This window comes from Tyto alba, unplaced genomic scaffold, assembly GCF_018691265.1.
Source record: "Tyto alba isolate M040663 unplaced genomic scaffold, T.alba_DEE_v4.0 Super-Scaffold_26, whole genome shotgun sequence".
NCBI lineage: Eukaryota > Metazoa > Chordata > Aves > Strigiformes > Tytonidae > Tyto > Tyto alba.
Window position 1 is genome coordinate 5,972,529 of NW_024881300.1, and position 21,273 is coordinate 5,993,801.

Genomic DNA, 21,273 nt, shown 5'->3' on the forward strand with positions numbered 1-21,273 from the left:
GTCCGGATGTGCGCTGTGAGAGGCGGGCTGTAAATGGGGCAGCGGCGGGCGTAGGGGCGGGCGGCGGCGGCGGCTGGCGGGGCCTGGGCCGCGCCTGTAGCGGAGCGGCGGGAGCCTCGGCGGCGGTGAGTGCGTGAGTGAGTGAGTGCGGTCCCTGCCGGCGCGGTGGGCAGCCCTGGTCGCGCCCCGCGGGGGCCTCACCGCTCGCCGGGAGGGGCCGGCCCGGCCCGCCCGCCCCGTGCGGAGCGGCCGCCCGCCCCGTTTCTCGCGGGGGGAACGGCCTGGCGCCGCCCGCCCTGGCGGCACGGCGCGGCGGGCGCGGGCGCCGGGGCTCCCTCCGCGGCCTCGCCGCGAAATGCCGCCGGGGCGGACAGCAGAGGCTTCGCCCCGCTCAGCTCGCGGGACTTGGCAGAACTGTGGGTTTTTATTTTTTCCCCCTGTGACCCAGCAATTTTCCAGTTGATAGTCCCCTCGGGAAACCCAGCTGTCCCGTGAAACTTGGCAGGGCATCTCCTCGTCTGTTCAACTGTTAGGTGTTGTATAAGAGCTGGTGCCGCTGGCATAGATCATGATTTTCTTGAGGAGTGTGCTAGAGTACTGAAGTCGTAGCAGCAGGTGTCGGTATGAAGGTGTGATCCACCTGTGGAGGAGGGGCTGGCAAACAGGCTTGACCGGTCAGCGTTCTTGTTCACTGCCGGCACCCGGCAGCGGCTCCTGGGCTGTCCAGTAGGTTGAGGTGTGGGCCAGGGAGGTCCTTGGGTCCTAAGAGGATCAGGAGTAGGTGCGCTGAGGAGAAATAAGTTGTGGTGTAAACTGACAGTTACAGCTGCTGAACAAGCATGTAATAGTGTTGTGATCAACATGTATTGTTCTCTAGTTATCTGCCTAATCCACTCTGTTTATTCTCGACTGTAAGAGTGGTTCTGCCCCCTTTTGGGTAGGAAATAAAATGCATAAAAGCATATATGCAAAAATTTATATTATATGTTTGTCTATACATTCATTTTTGTACTTCTTGAGGAATCTTTTTTTCCAGAAGGTATTTAAAGAACTGCTCTGTTCCAGGCAGATGACGTTTTTGTTAAATTGGCTTAGTGTCATATTTAATCTAATAACACAGCTGATGATAGGGGAAGAATATGACACGTCATTTGACAGTAGGTATAACTGATAGAAGTAGTTTTTAATGACAGTACCTAGCATAGAGAAGGAAGAGGTGAAAAGCAAAGCACTTAAAACTTTGGTTTTCATTAGCGATAACTTTGTTTTTTGAAATATTTTAGGGTAATGGTTAAGTACTACATGAGTTGACCCTTGCTCTGTCTGCTCTGGTGTCATGTGTACCCCAGTGCTGGTGATCAGCAGGGTCGGGTTGTGCTCGGCAGGAGGGGCCTTTCTCGGCCCAGGTGTGACAGGGCCTTAGTGCTGCAGGGGAGTTAGGAGGCCTTTCTAAGAACCAACATTTGAAAGAATGCTTCTTCCCAAGTCTGTGTTATGTCTTTTTTTAATTGCTGTTGTACTAAAGAAAAAGATACCTATAAAAAGCCCATGGGAGGAGGACTGCTTAGGAGGGTTGCTGTTGCTTTTAATTTTTGAAGTAGTAGAAAATAATAGAATGTACTACTGAGCAGCACACTATTAAGTCTTTTCTTAGATGAGGCACTGTGAATGATGACAGTGCAGAAAGAAACAGGGTGATGATTTGGAATATATTTACTCCCCGTTCATAAAATGAGGAGAGTCTGTTGGGTTTTTTGGGAAGCTGATGGCTTCAGTAGTTACAGCACTGTCAGATGCTGTCATGGCAGGTACCTTGTAGTAGACACTGGAGCCCTGTGTAAGATAGGGTGACTAAACTGCCTAGAAATTCCACTTAATGATATCGTGACTTGGCTCTTCTTGTCTGCTGCAGGCCTTTGCCTTAGTAACAAGTAGGAAATAGTCTAACTTAAATGTGCTGTTGCTTGATTTTTTTTAATTATTGCGATTACTGTGGGGTTATAAATTGTGAGGTGAAGTCACTAGAGAGCATAAGCTGTTGCAGATGTTTCCTGTACTGATAATGTTGTCCACTTATGTGTAGCATAGCTAGAAGGAGCGGGTGTGATTAGAAATAAACAAACTTGAATGCCTTGAAAGAGCTTTTTAAATGATCCTTCTCTGGGAAACGGGTACTCTGAAGTAATTAGTTCTCTATCAGAAATAGTATTTTAACAGGTGAATGAGACTGGAGACAATTTAACAGTAAGTTTAAGACAGCACCATGCATGATTTATTATTGGCAAGCAACTGGATAAAAGATCTCTGTGCAGGAGACTCTCTGGAAATTATTCTGTAGTTTAACTAGAGCTAAAATAATGTTTTATTTGGAGTTATAAAAAGCTCTTAGTAGCCTGTAAATAGGCATCTCTATAATGAAAAGCTTTTCATCAAAGCTGGAGGTGTACCGAGACGCACAGGTGCTTTCGGAAAGGTGGAGTCAGTGACTGAAGTCTGTCTAGCACCAGTTACCAAGCTTCTAGATCAGCTCCCTGTTTCACTGGTAGTAGGTTAGGCTGTTTTTTATGTGCGTACATCATTGTTTGTCCTCCTCAACTCTCTAGAATAATGCAATTTATATTACCTAGTCTTAAAAAAAAAAAAACAGCCCAAAACAAGCAAAGAAAGAAAGGCCCAAACCCTGTAATCATTCCAGATTTGAGCTAATTGTCTTCCAGCCTGTACCACAGCTGCCAACACTTTTCCCTCGTCACAGCTGTAGCACTCAGGTGCTCTTTTTATGTGTCAGTTCTTCCACCCTCTGATTACACTGAAGTTTCCTGAGGAAATATCTTGTACCTTCCTAGGTACAAGGTACAAACAAAATGTGCCTTGCTGTTTTACTTAGTCTGGCTGGGTTTCTTGGAAGAGAAACAGCCCATGGTGTAGCCCTCTGGTGTGGCTCTGCTTTCCAGACAGGAGATGGGGAAAGGTGAAAATCTCCTCCCTGTTATCACAGGGCATGCCCCAGCACAGTAGCTGTGCTTCGACTTTCTGTTTTCAGTGGCTCAGAATAATGAGGGACTTTCTGGCTGCTGAAGAGGGGAAATACCTGGAGGAATCACGTGTACTGGAATGTGAAGGTTTGAGATGATTTTTGGGGTGGAGAAATTAATTAACTTTCATCACTTTTCTGAATGTTGCTTGCATCTTTTGAATACTTGGCTGCTATATAGTCTAGAAGAATACCCATGATTTGGTATCAGTGTTGCTTTTAAAAACTTACCATTGCTAGACTTTCTTTGGATAAATTGTCTGGCTTATTTTTTTCTTTTAACAAGATTGGCACTTATTTTCCTTTTAGGAAGATTTTTTGATCTTAATGTTACCATTTTCTTGCTAAACTACTCAAAACAATGGTTGAACAGGTGGTCTCTTGCTTATGGTAGAAAAACTTGGTGCTGATCACAACAGAAGCCTGTACCATTCTCTCTATTTCTCTTAAATCCTATGAATTGCCTTGGTCAATCTTGTACAACTTCCTAGTAAAGAAATCGAGTACATTGCCTCCAAACCTTAGTTAATGTAGAGGGAGATGGGATGGAAAAGGAAGGAAAATGAGAACTGCAGGGAAAAAAAAAAAAAAAGAGGAGGAAGTAGATGAGAGTTCTTGCACAAATAATAGCAAGACTTTAAAAATGAAAAAAAAAAGGGGGGGGGGGGGGGAAGAGGGGAACAAGAGAATATACAGTAGATGGATGACACACTGAAATTCCAAACACTGCTGAAGTCCATGTTACTGAGCCACTGATATAATGAGCATTAAGCTTTGGTGCTCATAGTGCAACCACTAAATAAGCTAGAGAACTTCTGTGTTTTGTGGCTTTGTCTATTCCTGGTGGTGTTCCAGTGCAGTTGAAAACCAAATGACACATACATGATGCAGACTCAACAGGAGGACCATCTCTTTCACTGAGAATGACAGAGATTTTTTTCAAACTGGAGTGCTTCAGAAATGTGCAAAGTCAGCAGTGCATGCGAGGGACAGCACTTAACCATGCTGCAAGAGTAACCACTGTAGTACTGTCTGGTGCTGGGCTGAAATGGTGAAGTGAAAACTTCTTAATATTTGCATGTGTAGAGGATCTGTCTTTCTTGACTGTGCAGAGCCAACAGATGGTCTTTTTTTTCCAGTTGGCACAACACAACATGGATTGCAGAATCTAGAGTGTCTTTCTAGCAGAAAGAAGGCAAGGATACAAGTGCAAAAATGATTTCATAGACAACTGTATTATTGTCCTGGAGTCTAATATGTAATAGAGCTTTGGCAATTTTAACTATTTTCAATTTTAACTACAAGAAGTTTTCTTCTAAAGTTACAGAAATATAAAGCTAGCTGCAGAAGTAGATCCGAATTCTGTTTGCATATTGAATCCTGTTTGTCTGTTAGAATGCATACTCATTCTGTGTGTTTTTAGGATATAAACCAGAGGGACCTGAGGATACTCTGAAGACACTGAAAAGTTGCAGTCGTTTATTTGGAATACACGTTATGAACCCTTTCTGGAGCATGTCTACAAGTTCTGTGCGCAAGGTATTTGATGAATGGATGCTCTAAGGTGTTAATGTGCATTGAGGGGTGGTAGCAGTTCTGGAGAAGACCATCAAACTATCTACAAACACAGTTGAAATGTGTGTTTTATCCTGAGGATTGTGATCATCTGCAATAAAAATGTAAGCTAGCTTTGAGCTGCGTTAACGGGAATGTGCCTGTGGATGGAGTCTACTCCAGAATTTGTTGACTTTTCTTACCCAGAGCATCTTCGAGTAGGAAAGATGAAACAAGCTTGTTCAAATGGTTGAAACACTTGTTTCTTAGGACATTTGTTTACTTTCATACATAGAGCTTAGCCAGGCATTGCACATGCAGTGAGCACTGACAAAACTGTGCCTCTGTGGTGCTATTGCTACTTTAGACTGTAGCAGTGATAACAGCATGATAGTTCTAGGGTTAATCACTTCTTGGGTGTTCTGTGCTAGGGCAAATTATGTAACTTTGATGATGCTTGTGACATTGGTATTGTTACTAGTCCAAGTCTCAAGTGCTTCAAAACACTATAGCTTAAATGGTGCCTTTAGTCACCACAGCTAGCCTAATCACAAGTCTATAGCCTCCAGCTTTGCCTTGGCAATCTATAGAATGATTTTGAGGTCTGTACATAGTATGGTGTTTGCTAGCAGTGTAGCAGTGACCAGTTAAGTAGAAAGGGGTTTTCTGTTTGGTTGTTCTTTTCTTTGATCAAAGACAGCATAGGCATTAAAAGATTGCTATAGCAAAACTATTTAAACTTGCTATCAGTGTCAAATGGTGATTATCTCAGTGTGGGAATGGGCTATATGATCAGTTCCAAGTGAGCTGTTGGTGTCTTAAGCACAGGCAGAAAGGGAAATACCTGATGTTTTCTGTAGAAAGTTTTGATTTCATCTCAGATTTACTACGCTACTTTTAAAGATACTTTGAAGTCTAGAATGCGAGAGGGCTTGTCAGTAGAAATAATTTATCTTGACACACTGTGTACTAGAAATAGATTGACTTCTAAGCTTGATGGTATATACTATCTGGTTCCAGTTCCTAACTAAATATAAGCCTCCTTAAGCATTTGTCCTAATCTGCAGATTTCCCATCCAGCATTGATTACTTCTGTGCTTGTAGGCTAGGTTTGATTGAATAAAAGTCTATTTAAAAGCAAATCCCAGACGCACCACTCCCAAGCAATGGAACACCAACATCCAAGACACGCTTCGTTGGCCAAACTTGTAATTAGCAAGATTGGGTTTAAGCCTGTGTTAAAATGTTTATGAAGTCTGTGTTAAATGTTTATTAAATACGGCCTGTAATCTTGTGTTTCTCTTTTAATCTAACAGAGACCTGATGCTGAAGAGAAAACTTTGAGTGGAGAGCTGCGAACTAGTCCTCTACGAGCATCTACAAAGAAACAGTTGCCTTCTATTCCAAAGAATGCTGTGCCAATAACCAAGCCTGCTTCACCTGCTACATCATCCCAGTCGACAAATGGAACACATGCTTCTTACGGGCCTTTTTATTTGGAGTATTCCCTCCTTGCAGAATTGTAGGTTTTCACTTTTTTGTCTTTTTTAGGTCACTGGGCTTATGCTTCAGTGGGAGAAGAACATGTAGGGGTGTAGTTCTTGCATGGTGTCTCTGCCATAATCCTTGAAGAAGGCAGTAAAACTGAAGTTCCACAAAATTATTTTTCTGGAGAAGCAGTCTTACTCTCTTGAGGTAGAAGGGGAGAGGAAAAGGAGATGAGACTTTAAGGGGTGTGTTTAGATGTGATTCTCTAAACTATTACGTTTCTCGATCTTGAAGTAAACACATTTTGGGTTTTGGCATCCTGACCAGTTATCCTAATAGATTTTTGGTCAGAATACCGAATTTTTGAAACAAGCATTAAAATAGAAGCAAGCAGATGTCTACTGGGGAGATGGTTATGAATGTATGGTACCGTCTAATGGTGTTAGGATGTGGGAGCTTCCTTCAGTTGTTACATGAAACACTTGGAAGCCACCTGATACAGCTTACTGAGTGGGTATGAGGAAGACTATATTCTCTCCTGTCTATCAGTGATATTTAACATGAAACTTATGAGGGAGGAGTTAGTGCACTTTAGATAGCTTTCTTTGGATCAGTTGCATTTGATCCAATCTAGTGATTTGTAGGCTGCTGTGGGAGCATACAAATCTCCTATTTGTCTGCAAAACTTCTTAGTTATATGAAGTTACATAAACTGCCTTGTGCTACAAAGCTGAAGGGACTTCCTCCGTAATAGACATATTGGATTTTCAAGTATGTAGCGCATTTTGGAATGAAATCCCTGGAGTCGTTATGCAACACTAAGTCTCAGTTCTTACATTTAACTATTACATTGAAAGTGAGAACTCTCAAAACATTAGGTGGTTATTTTTTTTCAGGGAACTGACCCTGGCTTCTTAATTCAAGAAAGATGTTTTTCTCCTGCAACATGCAAAAATATTATGGTATCATAATGTAAACGCCTCTAGTTTAACAAATTCATTATTGGGGAAATAATAATGAGTATTATGGAAATTGTAAGCAGAGAATTGTATTAATATTTTCCTTTAAGATTGCTGTTTATTTGTTTAAGCATGCAGAATTCAATTTAATGGATCTATGTGCCAAGTAACTGGAAAACCTATGCAGTGAATAATTTGGTTTATTCTTTATAGTGTTAGTATAATGCATACCATACAACTACAGCTGGTTAAATTTACTAGCAACTTCATGTACTCATTGATTTGGAAAATAGTAAAAATAGCACATTTTGCCCTGGTAGTACCGTTGATTATCAAAAAGACTTTCCTAAAAGGCAAGGGGAGAGATAGAAACTCTTTTCATAATGCACTGGTCTTTGATGACTGAAGTTTGTGACTGGGTTATCAGCCCAAGAAGTGAAATAGCAAATAAGTGCAAGTTTGGGAAAATGACTTGTTCCCTCCTGTTAATGAGATACCTGGAATCACTCGATCCTGATCTCTGATATACCCTGCTTCTTGATGGACCTTTTAATTCTCTGTTACTTTTTGTCAGTTGCCAGTGTAATTTCCATCTGACCTCTGCAGCATAGTATCGTCTGAAACTGAAAAACTACTTGTTTAAAAATTGAAGTTAAAGTTTGGTCAATTTTCAGAATTAACTACAGTTGACTGCAAATCTGCATTCAGAATTACTTAATTGCATCTCTTATTTTTTCTTCGTTACTTTGAAACTGGAGATTCAAGAGAAAAGTGGGATTTGTATTGGCTTGCATTAAATGCAGCTACGGGGGGAAGAATTTATTTCTACTTAAGTTTTATCGAGAGGTAATGTTTTCTATTAATAACTTTTTAGGTGGAGGAGTAGGAAAAGCAAGAGTGAAAGAATATGGTTTCACTAGTTTTCTGCCACCTCCTGTGAGCAATTTGCTACTTGGGAATTGAGTGCAAGTTTGCCGAAGTGCTCTGTTAAGATCTTGATAGTACATTCTGGGTTTACTGTTGTCAGCTTGCTGTAGTTTTAGGGTAGTTGTGGAGCTATTCTAAATGCTGATTTTAATTGCAGTACCTTGGTTGTAAAGCAGAAATTGCCAGGTGTCTATGTGCAGCCATCTTACCGATCAGCATTAAGTAAGTTTAAACTTCACTTTTAAAATTTTTTTTTATATAAGTATTCTTAAGTTCTTTCACTCAAGCAAACTTTCTCACTTGCAGTGTGGTTTGGTGTAATATTCATAAGACATGGGCTCTACCAGGATGGTGTGTTTAAATTTACTGTCTATATTCCTGATAATTACCCAGATGGAGACTGCCCGGTAAGTGGTTGTGTGTGTCTTGGGTTTTTCTTGTTTTCTGGTGTTTTAAGTATGACTTTTTGTTAAAGGTAGTATACCAATTATTTTTTTCACTTCCTTGAACTGGTTTTGTTCAGCTGGCTGGGCTCATTTGTGATGTCTTGTACATATTTCCTAACATCTATGGAGGAATCCTGTTGCTCTGATTACTGAGGCTGGTGTAGAGTGGAAGTCCTGAGCTTAGATGCATTAAAGTGTTAAGTAATCAACAAGCTCTTTACCTCAGCTCTTTATCTGCAACTTCCTCTGCAAGAAAGTTAACACTGAAACCCTTGAACAAGTATTTAAATTCTGAGTAGTGATATAATGGAACATAAAATCCAGGCACCTGTGCTGTGTCGCTGTAGTAGCACAGGATTTCTTGCCTGTCTCTCTCCTAAATTACACTGAAACAAAGAACTAAAAGAACTTGAGGAGAATGTTGGTGAAACACAGGGAGAAGGAGATAGACAGTGTGGTGTTACCTTCCATCTATTCCTTTTTTTCTCTTTAAGAAAAAGTATCCGAGTTGTTATGCCAAATAAAAAAATAAATCTTGTGGCAATCTGACTCTCCAGGGCAGAGCAGCCGGCCCTCTTGGCTAAATTTCTTTAGGAGGATGATTGGGAGACAGGTGTATGTAACTGCAGTAGCTGAGAACAAATTGCTCTGGCAGGAAGTTGTCTGCTTGGTGTCAAGTTGTGTGTAAAGCTATCATTTTTAAAAGGACAGAACTAGTAAGCAACAGTTTCTTCCAAAGATTGGATTTAGTGTCTCTGACACCGCTGTCATTCTTTTGGTAGCATAGGGCTTTAAAATCTTCTTGTTGAAACTAAGTTTTCTTTTGCAAGAATGTACAAACACTGGGAGAAGCTAGCTGTACGGAACTGAAGACACCGTGGTGTCACTGCACAGTTTACTTAAAAGTGTGTAGGATGAAAGAGGTGTTGATTGTAGCTCAAGTGTGTAAAAAGCTTTCAGTCACAAATAGCTAAACCCGAAAAACACTTTTAATCTGATCTTACCTGATATTATTACCTGTGTTGGCACTAGTGGCTGTGCAGTTAGCTGGATTAGTTTTCTGATTTGGTGATAAGTATGTGAGAGAGGACAAGACCCTGCATGTAACGCGGGTGTGTTGGGTTACAGTTTTACAATTGGTATAAATCACTTCAGGTTGCTTGCTTTTAATACAGTAACATTTAATTAGTGTTTAGAGGCAACAGCTGGCTGACCTTGACCCAGTGGTTTTAACATTAGGATCGAAGTTGGCATAATGAATTTCTTTTTTCTAATGCAGCGCTTGGTTTTTGATCTGCCTGTCTTCCATCCGCTAGTAGATCCTTTATCCGGTGAACTGGATGTGAAAAGAGCATTTGCAAAATGGAGGTTAGTGGTAACATATTGATGTATAATTTGAAAGAAGTTTGTTCCTTTCTTCATTGGGTTTTGTTCTTTTTAGGCGAAATCATAATCACATATGGCAAGTATTAATGTATGCTCGCAGAGTCTTCTACAAGATTGATACAACTAGTCCTCTGAACCCTGAGGCTGCAGTGCTGTAAGTATCTTCCATGTGTGTAGGCATAGTCTCTTAAGAGATTTTTGCATAGACTTGCAGAAACAAGATGTTTGTGAAATTGTGTCAGTTCATGGTCTCTACCTGCAGAGTTGGTTGCACTTGGAACTAATGTTGAGGCTTTGCCAAGTCTGTGCTTCTAGAGCAAACCTGTGCTGCCTCGCAATTACTTAACATTACTTCTCTCCCATAGATATGAAAAAGATATTCAGCTGTTCAAAAGTAAGGTGGTGGACAGTGTCAAACTATGCAGCAGTCATTTATTTGATCAGCCCAAAATAGAGGATCCCTATGCAATCATGTAAGTACCATGAGCAAATTCACCATATGCTTCGAGAACAGGTTTTGGTGTAGATGTTGATGTGAAACCTTTCTCTGCCTAGTTGTCTGACCTGTTTTTTCTTAGATTTATAGCAATACTTTGGATATTCCTACCCTCATTTACTTCTGATTAGTGTTGAGTGAAACTTAAATATAATCAGACACTTGTGTTTACTATTTTTTTCACTAAGCAACAAAGACTTCTTAAAAGAAATAAACAAAATCCCAGAATTTATAAACAAAGCTCTAAAATACCTCATCTCCCTCAAGTAGAACTACCCATGGAGTAAATATTGCTTTCAGGCTTTCCTGGACTCGGTTTGCATGGCTGTAGCTTTGGTCATAATTTTAAAATACCTCTAAGCATGACTGCATGGGGGATAGAGCAGTCAGCTCCATAATGAGAGTAGTATTTTATGTAGCATCTGATTTGTCAGTTCTCATTGCAAACAAAAACAAAAATTAAATTTTTATTGTTGATAAGGTCCACGACAATGTGAATTTAGTTCTTAACTGTATGTTTTAACACTGAAAACTCAGACTTGTAGTTTACTTGAGATTTAACAAACCAAACCAAGGAAAATTGCTGCTTTCTGCTCTGTCTATGCTGTAGGTTGCAAAAATGCAAAGTTAGAGATAACTATACTTTCTCCGTAGTTTTTCTCCATGGAATCCAGCTATACATGATGAAGCCAGAGAGAAGATGTTGACTCAGAAGGTATGTGCAAATTCCAGATTTTCACTATAGTAAGGGCTTATTGGTTGATAAGGATAGAAAGGTTCTCTCTGTGATGAACGTGTACTAGAGAGACCTTATTCTACCCTCTTCTGGATCAGCAGGCGTGCCGAAACTGATTCTGCCTCCTAACTAAGTGCTTATGTCACTGTTCTAACTTCAGTGTGTTAAGCAATTAATCATTTAGCCAGATAGAAAGCTTTGTTAGTACAATTGTTGGCACACTTGGTAGAATTTTTGTTTAGGGGTGGAAGGGAGGGGAAAGAAGAGATTTAGTGACTGCTTATTAGCTTGTGCTGCGTTTGTCATGGCTGTTGCCACCCCTGTATAACTTGACAGTCCCCAACTTCTTTGTTCTTTTCTGTTGAGAGATCTTTCATTACTGAATCAAACCTTCTGGGCTTTCTTCTCATTCCAAACTTTTCAAAGCAGCAGAAGTAGAGTACCTTGCTCACATCTTTAATGCGACTGGTTTCTAAGATGACAGCATCAGCTAATTGAACGGTGCTTAGAGTTCTGTCACAAAGCACTCTTACTGATATAGCAAGAGTGTGTTGGTTCACGTAGCTTTTACCTGAGCAACACTTTTGGTTTTGGGGGGCGAGGGGGTGTTTGTTTGGTGGGTTTTTTTTGTTGTTGTTTTTTGTTTTGTTTGGTTGTGGGTTTTTTCCAGTTATTTCTTTGCACTTGACAAGAGCTGGCACTCAGCAATTCTGAGTCTGCACTGAGTGGCAGGAGAGATCAATCCAATTGCAGTGCTTAGGGATTCTGAGATGGTGGCTGGTATCTTTGCTGGACTGGCAAGCAAATGCACTTGGAATATTTCAGTTACTGTCTTGGGCTTCTTGCACCAGAGCTGTGATGTGGTTTGCTGCTTTTTTTCTAATTAAAAAAAAAGTTTGTTTGTCAGTCCAGACTTCAGTCTTCCCCACTGCAAGCTTTAACTCATGTTCTTGCCTGTCTTCTGGCATGAGTGAGATTTTTACATTGGTCTTGTTACAATACGCTGCCTGTAAGCTCGGTGTAGCGATGTTTCCAACTGCCGGTCACATCAGGGCTTGAGGTGAGGTGGCCTTTCTCCAGCCTTAGAACACACAGGAAAATATTGTGATCAGATTCCAACTTCCTGATGTTCTTATAAAAACGTAAGAAATACTTTTGACTCCTTTATATTTTTTTTCCCTCCTTTCTTCTTTCTTACTCTTTAAATCAAAGACCTAAAGAGAAAGAACAGGTTGAGGTGCTTGAAATGGAAGAGGTATGATTTTGTCTCAGAGACTGGTAGCAAATGACTTTTTGCCTTTTTTTTTTTTCCTGGGTGTGTATGTTAATTTCTTTTTAAGTGAAAACTAACATCTTCAGTAGTTATTACGTGTGGTACTTTAGTCGCTGGAGTAGTTTGTTGATAGCAGGAACGGCCCAACTTCTGTGCCTTAGATTTGTTCCAAAATGCCACTGTAGCTGAGAATGTTTTCTTCCTTCCCTGTGAAAGGAAGCTCCCTAATCCTGCCTCTGCCTGAATCCTTGCTTATTACCTGTGTAATTCCTGTGCCTTGGGAAGCAGTGAGGTCATTCTAGAACTGTAGCCCAGGAAGGGCTGTGCTGTCCCTGTTCCCTGCCGAGCATGTGGCTTTTGCTAGATGGTGCCCTCTGTGCAGCCTGTGAGAGGCAGGTGCTACTCTGCCAGGCTCAAGCTTGACTGATTTTGCTGTTGTCTGATGTGTTATGGCAATTATGTCACGCAGCGTCAGCATTTACACAGAATGTGGGGAGGGACAGAACTGCAGGTTCAGTTTGCTTGCTGGCTTAATTTACTTTGTCATGCAAAAGGCTTCCTGTAGGATGACACAGTCTACTCACATAATTATCACTTTCTAGAACTTGATGTGTTGCAGGTTTGATGTAGTTGGCATGCAGATGATCTGATGAGCCTATAGCAGTGTGGAGGCAGGACTAGTTCCTGGTATGCAAAAAAACCTGCAAGCTATTCTGTTTCTTTGACCTGCTAGAGTGGGTGTCTAATTTACTGCTCTTAAACTACTTTAAATCTACAGATGCTTGAAGTTGCACCTTTCTCCCTCAACTTTAAGCTTTTTGTTGTGTGTGTTTTTGTTTTTTTTTTTTTTTTTTCTTTCTAAATTGGAATAGTCAGTCTTAAATGTTTGTTACATTGTGTTGGGTAGGAATGGTTACTGTTCAAGCATTTAACCATGATAAATGCTCAGGGAAGGGAGGGAAAGAACCATCCTTGGAAAGCATTAAGAAACTCCAGGGTTTAGCAAAGGTATCAGTTGCTACTTTGCCATGTTAATTTGAGTTCCGAAGCCTTCAGTGGGGTGGAGTACTCCTCTGCAGGATGCCCAGCATCCTGAGGCAGTATGCTACTGTTGTAACGTCAGGTTAGTGACAGAAGTGTCTTGAGTTGGATTGATGCTTCTCCCTGGAGAACGGAGAGATGGGCAAATAGGAGCACAGTGGTGCTGGGCCACGGGCGCCGGCCAACAGCACCAGGCAAAAGGTGCTATTCCGAGAGTATCTTCTAATCTTTACGGTGTGATAGGGCAGCAGCACCTGTACTAGGTTATTAAAACTCTGCTGTAATGTCAAGGTGGTTCTACAGATGCCACACACATTCCCAGAAATTAAACCAATAGCCCTTTTACTGTTCCTCTTCGAGGAGAGGAAGTGATGCTAGCCTTTTTTATGCTTGCATTTGCCAAAGGTAGAATGGATGGGGAGGGATCTAATAATTCTGACTTTAACTTTCTTCTACCTAGAAGAAGCCAGAAGATCAGCACTGCAAAAGCACACATGTTTCTGGCCTGTCGTGGGTGAAGCCTGGCTCAGTTCAGCCTTTCAGCAAAGAAGAGAAGACGATGCCTACTTAACTTGGCTGGACGATGGTGCACAAAACACTTTCTATGGGTGGAGGGAATGTAATGGAGGGAGAAACAGCACAGCAGCAGTTTCCTTCTTGAGTACGGATTAGTGAAAACTGAACAGTAGCAGTGACTCCAGTAAACCTGTTCAATGGATTACTGACTCTTAATGTTTTACATACGCATTAGGTTTTAAAGGCTTGCCTGGAGTTTGAAAGTCTCTCTTGAACACTGCAGTACTTCTACCTGAAGACTGTCTAGAGTGGGTAATTCCTCAGGGCTCTGGAATGCCTGGAGGTTTTGGGTTGGTTTTTAAGCTTTTATTTTTTTCCTCCAGGAATAGCAATTTTTTTAAAAAAATCTTAAATTACTGGCAGAAATATTAGCATTGGAAATATGATGCCAGAGGTAAGCTGTGTTCATGTAAACTAATATAGCAGAGTTAAACACTATATTTAATGGTTTTAAATACTTTTGATTTCTATTGTAAATATATTAGGATTTGAAATTGTAAATAGACGGTTCATTGACTCCATTTAGCACTTTGCAGAGATAAATCTGGGGATGATGTATGATGTATTATTGATTTGTAAATGGATATCGTCACTGAAGCGCACATTAGTCTGACAAGGTGAAAGCTTGTTAGGCTTTTGTTACAGAAACACTAAAAGCTTCTAATGGTGGTCTCTTGAGCTAATAAAATCTTAGGGGATTTTAGATTCCCTAGGTGTCTAGGGGATTATTTAGGAGAGCTTGACTAATGTGTGGTAATAGTGACATCTTAAAATAAAAAGAAACCATGATCTAGCTTTTGTCCCTCTGTTTGTCCAGGCGGCAGAGATGTAGCAGGGCCTGGAGGGGCCGGGCGGCAGCCTGCGCTCAGCACAGCTTTCTTCCACCTACAGGAAAGCCTTTCAAAGCCCGTGTGAGCTCAGGGCAGAGCCTTTTACTTTGTGCAAGAGCCTTCGGGATTGTCCTGGGAAAACCCGTGATGTTAACCCTTTACAGCCGGGCTGCTTTTTCTCTGACTACTCATACTTGTACTGATGGCGTTAATGCAAACCCTGCTGTCTAGTAACAAGCCGTAGTGAGTCCATACAGAAACATGATGTGGTGTTTGGGGAGGGTGGGGAGTGGTGTGGTGTATGTTTTGGTTTTTGTGGGGTTTTTTTGTCTTTTGGTTTTTTTCTGACAAGCTAAATGCACTTGTCATATTACTACTGTTCCCTGTTGCCTTTGAGAACAACTTAGTTCTTAAGGAAATAGACAAAGACTTCACAAGTAATATGCTATCATATACCAAATGATATAAGGATGACTTGTGTGGTTTCTATGCAGCGCTTAACATTGTATAAATTAAGTACTTACTCTGTTTTAGGTAATGCTGAAATCTTACTGCATGATGTTGCTTTAAACCTTTTAAAGCTTCTGCCTTGCCTTTGAGATGCAGCAGTTTCCTGGGGCTGCCTGGAGTGTCTCTGGTGCTGCTGGAATTCCTCTTAGACAGAAGAATGCAGAGGGTATGCAGAGCGCAAGGGTCCTCTTTAAGGCAAAGAAGGAAGTACATCCAAAGGTGCATTTCTCGGGGATACTCTTTCCTCTTTAACTCCTCTCATCTTACAGAGTGTTTGTTACAGGACCTAGGCTATTGACGAAATGCTAAGATGTTCCTTCTAAGCCTTAGTATAGCCATTTGTACTCGGTGTAATAAGAGAACTGTAACTCAGAGTGGCTCCTTCCTAGACAAATTTGAGGTTAAAGTAAGAGGAAATCTAAGCATAAGTTACCAAGTGGATGCTTCTGAATGAGGTACTTGGAGCTGAACTATTGCCTTTAGCTCTCTGAAAGCTCTGGTGAACTCTATTTGTGAGGTGTGGGTCTATGTAAGCTGAAGTCTCTGACAGGCTCTGGTCATGTGAATTAGTACAGCAGATTTAAACGTATTCAATGGCTTTGAATGCATTTTTTTTTTTTTTTTTTAATTGTAAACTGTACTGAAAGTGGTGATTGAGTACAGATCTTCCAGAAGGACACTTATGCCAAGCTTCAGTCAATTGCTGACTGAGATATCTGTGACTTGCTATGATTTTGTAGGACAACTATGTCAGAGTAAACTTAGTTTCTACTATCTTCGACACAAATATATCTTCTCTAGCTCAGAGCTCAATCTAACTTTGTTATGGGGCTGAGATGATATGTATTGAAAAATGGATAGGGAAATCTAGAGCAGTCTTTAGTGGCTCTCTGAAGGTTGCTGATGATGTGTTTTCAGACAACTGCAAAGTCATGACAAGAGTAATTCTCTGTATTTCCACTTCCATTAGTATTGTCATGTCATCCCTAGAGGAGCTCATCACAAGCAGTCTGGTGCTTTGATACATCAGTAAGTAAAGCCGACAGACTTGGTGTGGGATGGTTTGCTGTTTGGGTCTCAAAACAGTGGCTACTGTTAGGAGAAGTACTATATCTGTTTCTGCAGCAACACTAGGAATCAGCACCAGCAAGATAACACCAATCTAAATGTTGTTTTCTTGCTGGTAATGATGGCTTGTTGGAGCAAAACATTCAACTCCATACCTCAAAATAAACCTATGCAAAAAGTGGATTTGAGGTTTTTGTGGTGGTTTCTCTGTTCTCCCTTTCCTACTCCTTTGGAAGCAAGGCTTAGGGAGAAGGCTTAGGGCTTGCAGGTACTTTGCTCTTACTTGTAAGTATTTTTTTGAAAAAACATGTTACATAAATAAGTGTTAAGTCCTGTCTTCAGATCAAAAACTTTGAGGAGAGTGCAAAGTTCTGAATTGGCACCTTGGTTTATGTACTCTTTCCTGTAGTAGGAATGTTCTATCCCTTTACTTAAAGGTGTTTTTTCATTCTTGCGTGCTAAAGTTAGCTATTTTGTGAGACCAGGACTTAGGCGGCAGGTGGCTGTAACCCCTTTATGATTCTTTACGTGTATCAGTACAGAAAAGGAGAAGCCTGTGGACCGTAGAAGGCGGCAAGTGGTTCTCTCTGCTGTTCCTGTTGTCAGTTCTGTGCCGGCGTGTGCTGAAAGACTTTCTGCCTTTCCCTCTCTTCCTTGCCTGCCGTGGGAAAGCAAAAGGAAGCTGAGACCTTCAGGAGCGGTTGCTTAGTGCCACAGCTGTTTCTTGAAAAGCTAGAGAGTGTGAGAGTGTGCCTGTGCAGGCAAAGGAATGAGTAACTGGGCACGTAGGGCTTCTCTGCCCCAGTTGTCCTGGTTCAGTGATCTTTAGGAAACTACTGCCAGTGTAAAACAGGGCTTTGAAACTTCATTTTTCAGTCTTTCAAAACAAAATGTCGTTCTTACCCTGTGTTGCCAGCCACGGAAGCTGTCTGGCCCCCCTCCACCTGTGAGGGCGAGCTCCTGTGGGCGGGGGGGCTGCGCACCCTTGGGTGCAGCCGTGGCAGGGTCAGCGTTGCTGGTGGCACCTCCCGGGCCGGCGTGGCCGAGCGCGGCTCTGCAGGGAGCTCCCGGCTTCGTCTCCCAGCACCGAGGGGGTCGCCGCTCCCTGGGATCTTTGCTGAAGACATGGATGACCACGTCCAGCTCTGGTGACAAGGGGTGAGTGGCCTTGCTGCTGATCTGCTCTTTGAGAGGGAGGGAGGGAGAGCGGGAGGGGGGTGGAATCAGTGTGTTGCTGGGCCTCCATCCTCTTGTGTCAGGACAAAAGCTCGGTGGTGGTGCGGGACAGGGCTGTGACTGGCTGCAGTGGGGGACCTCAGCTGTTTTCTGCCTCAAGTCCTTGTGAGATGCTGGGTAGAAGCAAAGGCCTTGAGTGCTTGTGCACAGAGACAGAGGTTGAAGGAGGAAACTGGAAGTGTCTGAAGACACTTTTGTTCTCAGGAGTGTGCTTAGGTTTTTGGGCACGTTTTGTTGTTTTCCGTGCTTGCAGTGTCGCAGCCCTGCAGGCAGCGTGTGTGGGGAGCGGCCTTTGTGGGCACAGCTTGGGCAGCAGCTCAGCTGGTCCCTTGTTCTGGTTTAGATCCCTCCAGTGCTTTTAGGTATTTACTTAATGGCTCTTATTTCATGCCCTGCCTTGCAATTTGTTGTTAGGAAGGGCGTGGGCAGAAAGCAGCTCACATCCAGCTTGCACCTTCCCCAGCGCTTCTGTGCTTGTGGAAAGGGGGTTGGTGTGTGGCACAAGGCACAGAAGGTTTGCAGCAGCCACAGCTGATGTCTCCTGCTTAAATCGGGGTGCTTCTGGGAGTGTGGGGTGGCTGACAGCTGCTTGGCAACTAGCTTAATATCTGCAAAAAGTTTCTGTTATCACTCTTACTTTTTCCTTGTTTTCCGTGCAGCTGAATAGCTACTTAAAAAATCCTTGGTACTGTTTCTGGCCTTTGTTATTTGCATTCTGGGAACAGATTTCCAATAATCCTAAATATGCATTTGTTCAACTTTACTCCATCCTTCATGTCATGTGCCACTGGTTGTTGACTGAAACCAAACGTTTGGCAAAGGTTAAGCATGCCTCTGCTATGGAGCAGCTTGCTTTCAGAATTCCTTTTGTGTGAGGAGTCTCCAGAACAGGGTACAAGGTAGTGAAGTGAGCCTTAACGTGCTGTTGGACCTGTAGAAACTGGAGAGGAACAGCCAGCTTCCTTGTAACCCTGTACAGGGCAAGGAGAGATGGACCTGTCTCTCTCACCTCTGTCAGCTTTCCCTTCCCTGGGGCATTGGTGCCCCTGCTAGCCTGTTGATTTTGGGTGTCTGGCAGGTGCTGAGGAATTGGGAGTGCTGCAGCCTTGGCAAGGGCCTGTCAGCTGTTCTGGGTTTGTGACGGAAAACAGGAGTGGAGGAACTGGCCTGCAAGCTGAGCTGGCATTGCCCGGGGAGGGGTGCTGGGGTTGTTTCAAGCAACCCACAGGGGAAGAGTTTTTGAGGGCTCGTGTGCTGGCCTGGAGTGTAGCTCCTCAAGTACTGTGAACAGGAATTCTGTTGCTGCTGTTTCTTTCTTTTATGCTTTTCTTGGGAAGGCTGAAATTGAAATGTAAATGCTTTGGGTTTAGCATTAGCACTTTAGTTGAAGGACTCTTGGTGTGGAGCAGAAAATGGGCCTGGCAGTGAGTGAGGAAGCCCGCTGGGCAGGAGGCAGCCCTGCACTGTTTGCTGGAGTGGGATAGTTCCTCTTTATTGTTATGATTATTCAGAAGCCTTTGTAATAAATCACTGACTTGCAAATTTCCTAAGCCACTTAGGTGAAGGACTTGCGTAGAAGTTTAATCCCTTCTAATCTTGGGATGTCCTTTCATCTCAGCTGCAGCAGGGTGGCCACAGGACTTCATTCCTACTGGGCGCAATGCAGAAAGGCGACCAGGGGACCGACCCCCCACCTACACTGGTGGTGCTGGGGGGTTAAACAGGGGGCAAGTCCTGGGAAGTGTTGCCTCATGTCAGCTCCCAGATCTGGCAGCTGCTGCTGGGGTTTAGAAACCACCAGTTAGTAAAAACAGTGAGAAGGAAGGATGACAGAATGATGTCATAAAAATGATGGTTATTTGAGTACCTGTTGTTTATCTTTGAGCTGTTATGGACCCCTGTAGGGCTGGTGAGTGGGTTGGATTGCTCTAAATTAATCCATGCTAATAGAAATTTGCTGAAAAGATACTTTTTTTTTTTTTTATTAAGAGAATGCAGAATTTTGTTTGGCTTAGAATTGAATAATCTGAATCATCTTCTTATTTAGATTGAGAAAGGAGAGAAAACACTATAGCTGTCCTGTAATCGGATTTTTGTACTAAAAGAAGCTGTTCAGGAGCAAAGTAGCAAATGAGCAGGGAAAGAATCTCCCTAAAAACAAATCCTTTTCTCCTGGAATTAGCTGCCAGCTTTCCTCGTACAGGTAGATTGTTTAATGGAAAGCTAAATGTAAGTCCCTGCCAACGCTTTGCTAAGGTGCATTTTTTAATATCATCTTTGCAATTCTGAGCTCTGTAAAGAATCATTCCAGAAAGGGAAATACAATTTATGCTACAGCAATCTTAAACTGGGACCTTTGCAGTTGGGCTGGGTGAGGGTTGTAGGCCCCTTCCAGCTGAACCATTCTATTCTAAATCTTAAAGAAATTATCTGAAGCTAGTTCAGATGTTTATTTGTTTTTTGTGTTTTTTTTTTTTTTTTTAATCATGTTCACATACTAGATTTCCCCCCCCCCCTTTGGAACACCTCTGTGGAAGTAGCTCTTTCAGCATCTGTTTCAGAGCATAAGCTACAAATTGTACCTCATGATTTACGGCAGAATGTCACTCAGCAGTTTGGTTTCAGAAAGGAAGAGACCACAGCAGCTGCTGAAACTGCGGGCGGGGGCGGGTCAGGACAAACGCAGGGGCGAACCAGCATGTACTGAGCTGTAGAAATGCAGCACCTGGCTGCCAGGGGCCAAACCCTTCCTGATGCCTTACCCAAGCGCTCCTGGAGCTGCCCCAGCTCCCGTCAGACGGGCGGGCGGGGGCTAGAGGGCACGCAAGGAGCCGCGCTGACCACTGCCACGGGGGGAAACGTGTTTAGAACAAACACGATGACTAAACTGGGGCAAGAGTAAACTCTCTGGCTTGTAGTGGGACTGAGTGAATTAGTTTACAATTTAATTTTTTTTAAACCATTAATTGCAATGTGTGACTGAAGTTTTTGCAATCTCAAGTACAGCAGGTGCCCTGTGGCCCCCAGCTCCATGAGCATTTTGATATTTTCAAATACCATGTTTGAGAGCTACAGGCTACTTTCAGCTTTGTACATACAATGCTTTTTTCACATGAGAACATAAAATTGTGAGTTTATAAATTCTTTATTGAAAAATATGCTTGCAATATTTTCATACAAAGTAACATAAATGGTACAGAGTAACAAGAATTGTCAATTTCATAAATATTTTTACAGAAACATCTACACACTGTCTGGACTTCAGCCTTTTTGTTATGCAGGTAAGAATTCCACTGTAAATTCAGTTGAAGTAAAATAAAAGCATCTTTCATTAAGTCCTAAATTTTCCCATTATTCAGAGAAGTGAGGATGACTGAAAACAGAGGTTTTAACTTTTGCTTTCTTATAAAAACTTGCTAGAATGTGGGTGTGCTACGTCTTACATGAACACCACCCTGTCCCAGTTATATCACTGGAAAGGAGAATTGCTGTACTGGACAGGTTGTTAGTAGGTTTAATGCTTTCCTAATAAGTCTGGTATTTTGGAACTAGTTTCAATGAAAACAACTACTAGAAGTCTAACATCTGCACCCCTTTCTTACCCTACCAGTAGGGGAGAGATTTCTCCCAGGCAGCCTGATTTAGTCCATTTAAAAAAAAAAAAAAAAAAACACAAAAATGCCCCCTAATCCCTGTGCTTTATAAACAAACAA

General features: G+C 42.2%; 1 protein-coding gene across 3 annotated transcripts; it reads left to right on the forward strand.

Moving 5' to 3' along the window:
- Positions 1–56: 56 nt before the first annotated feature.
- On the forward strand, positions 57–21,211 carry LOC104362258 (AKT interacting protein). 3 transcript variants are annotated; one of them, XM_042797391.1, is made up of 12 exons: positions 57–125; positions 4,458–4,573; positions 5,905–6,110; positions 8,120–8,184; positions 8,269–8,369; positions 9,688–9,776; positions 9,850–9,948; positions 10,160–10,267; positions 10,945–11,005; positions 13,801–15,422; positions 16,862–17,482; positions 20,798–21,211. In XM_042797391.1, the coding sequence occupies exons 2-10, from the start codon at positions 4,532–4,534 to the stop codon at positions 13,909–13,911; spliced, it is 882 nt and encodes a 293-aa protein (XP_042653325.1). In that variant the 5' UTR covers positions 57–125; positions 4,458–4,531; the 3' UTR covers positions 13,912–15,422; positions 16,862–17,482; positions 20,798–21,211. The 3 variants fall into 3 exon arrangements, with proteins under 3 accessions (XP_042653325.1, XP_042653324.1, XP_042653326.1); XM_042797390.1 differs by having other exon boundaries at positions 13,801–17,482; XM_042797392.1 differs by having other exon boundaries at positions 13,804–17,482.
- Positions 21,212–21,273: the final 62 nt, after the last annotated feature.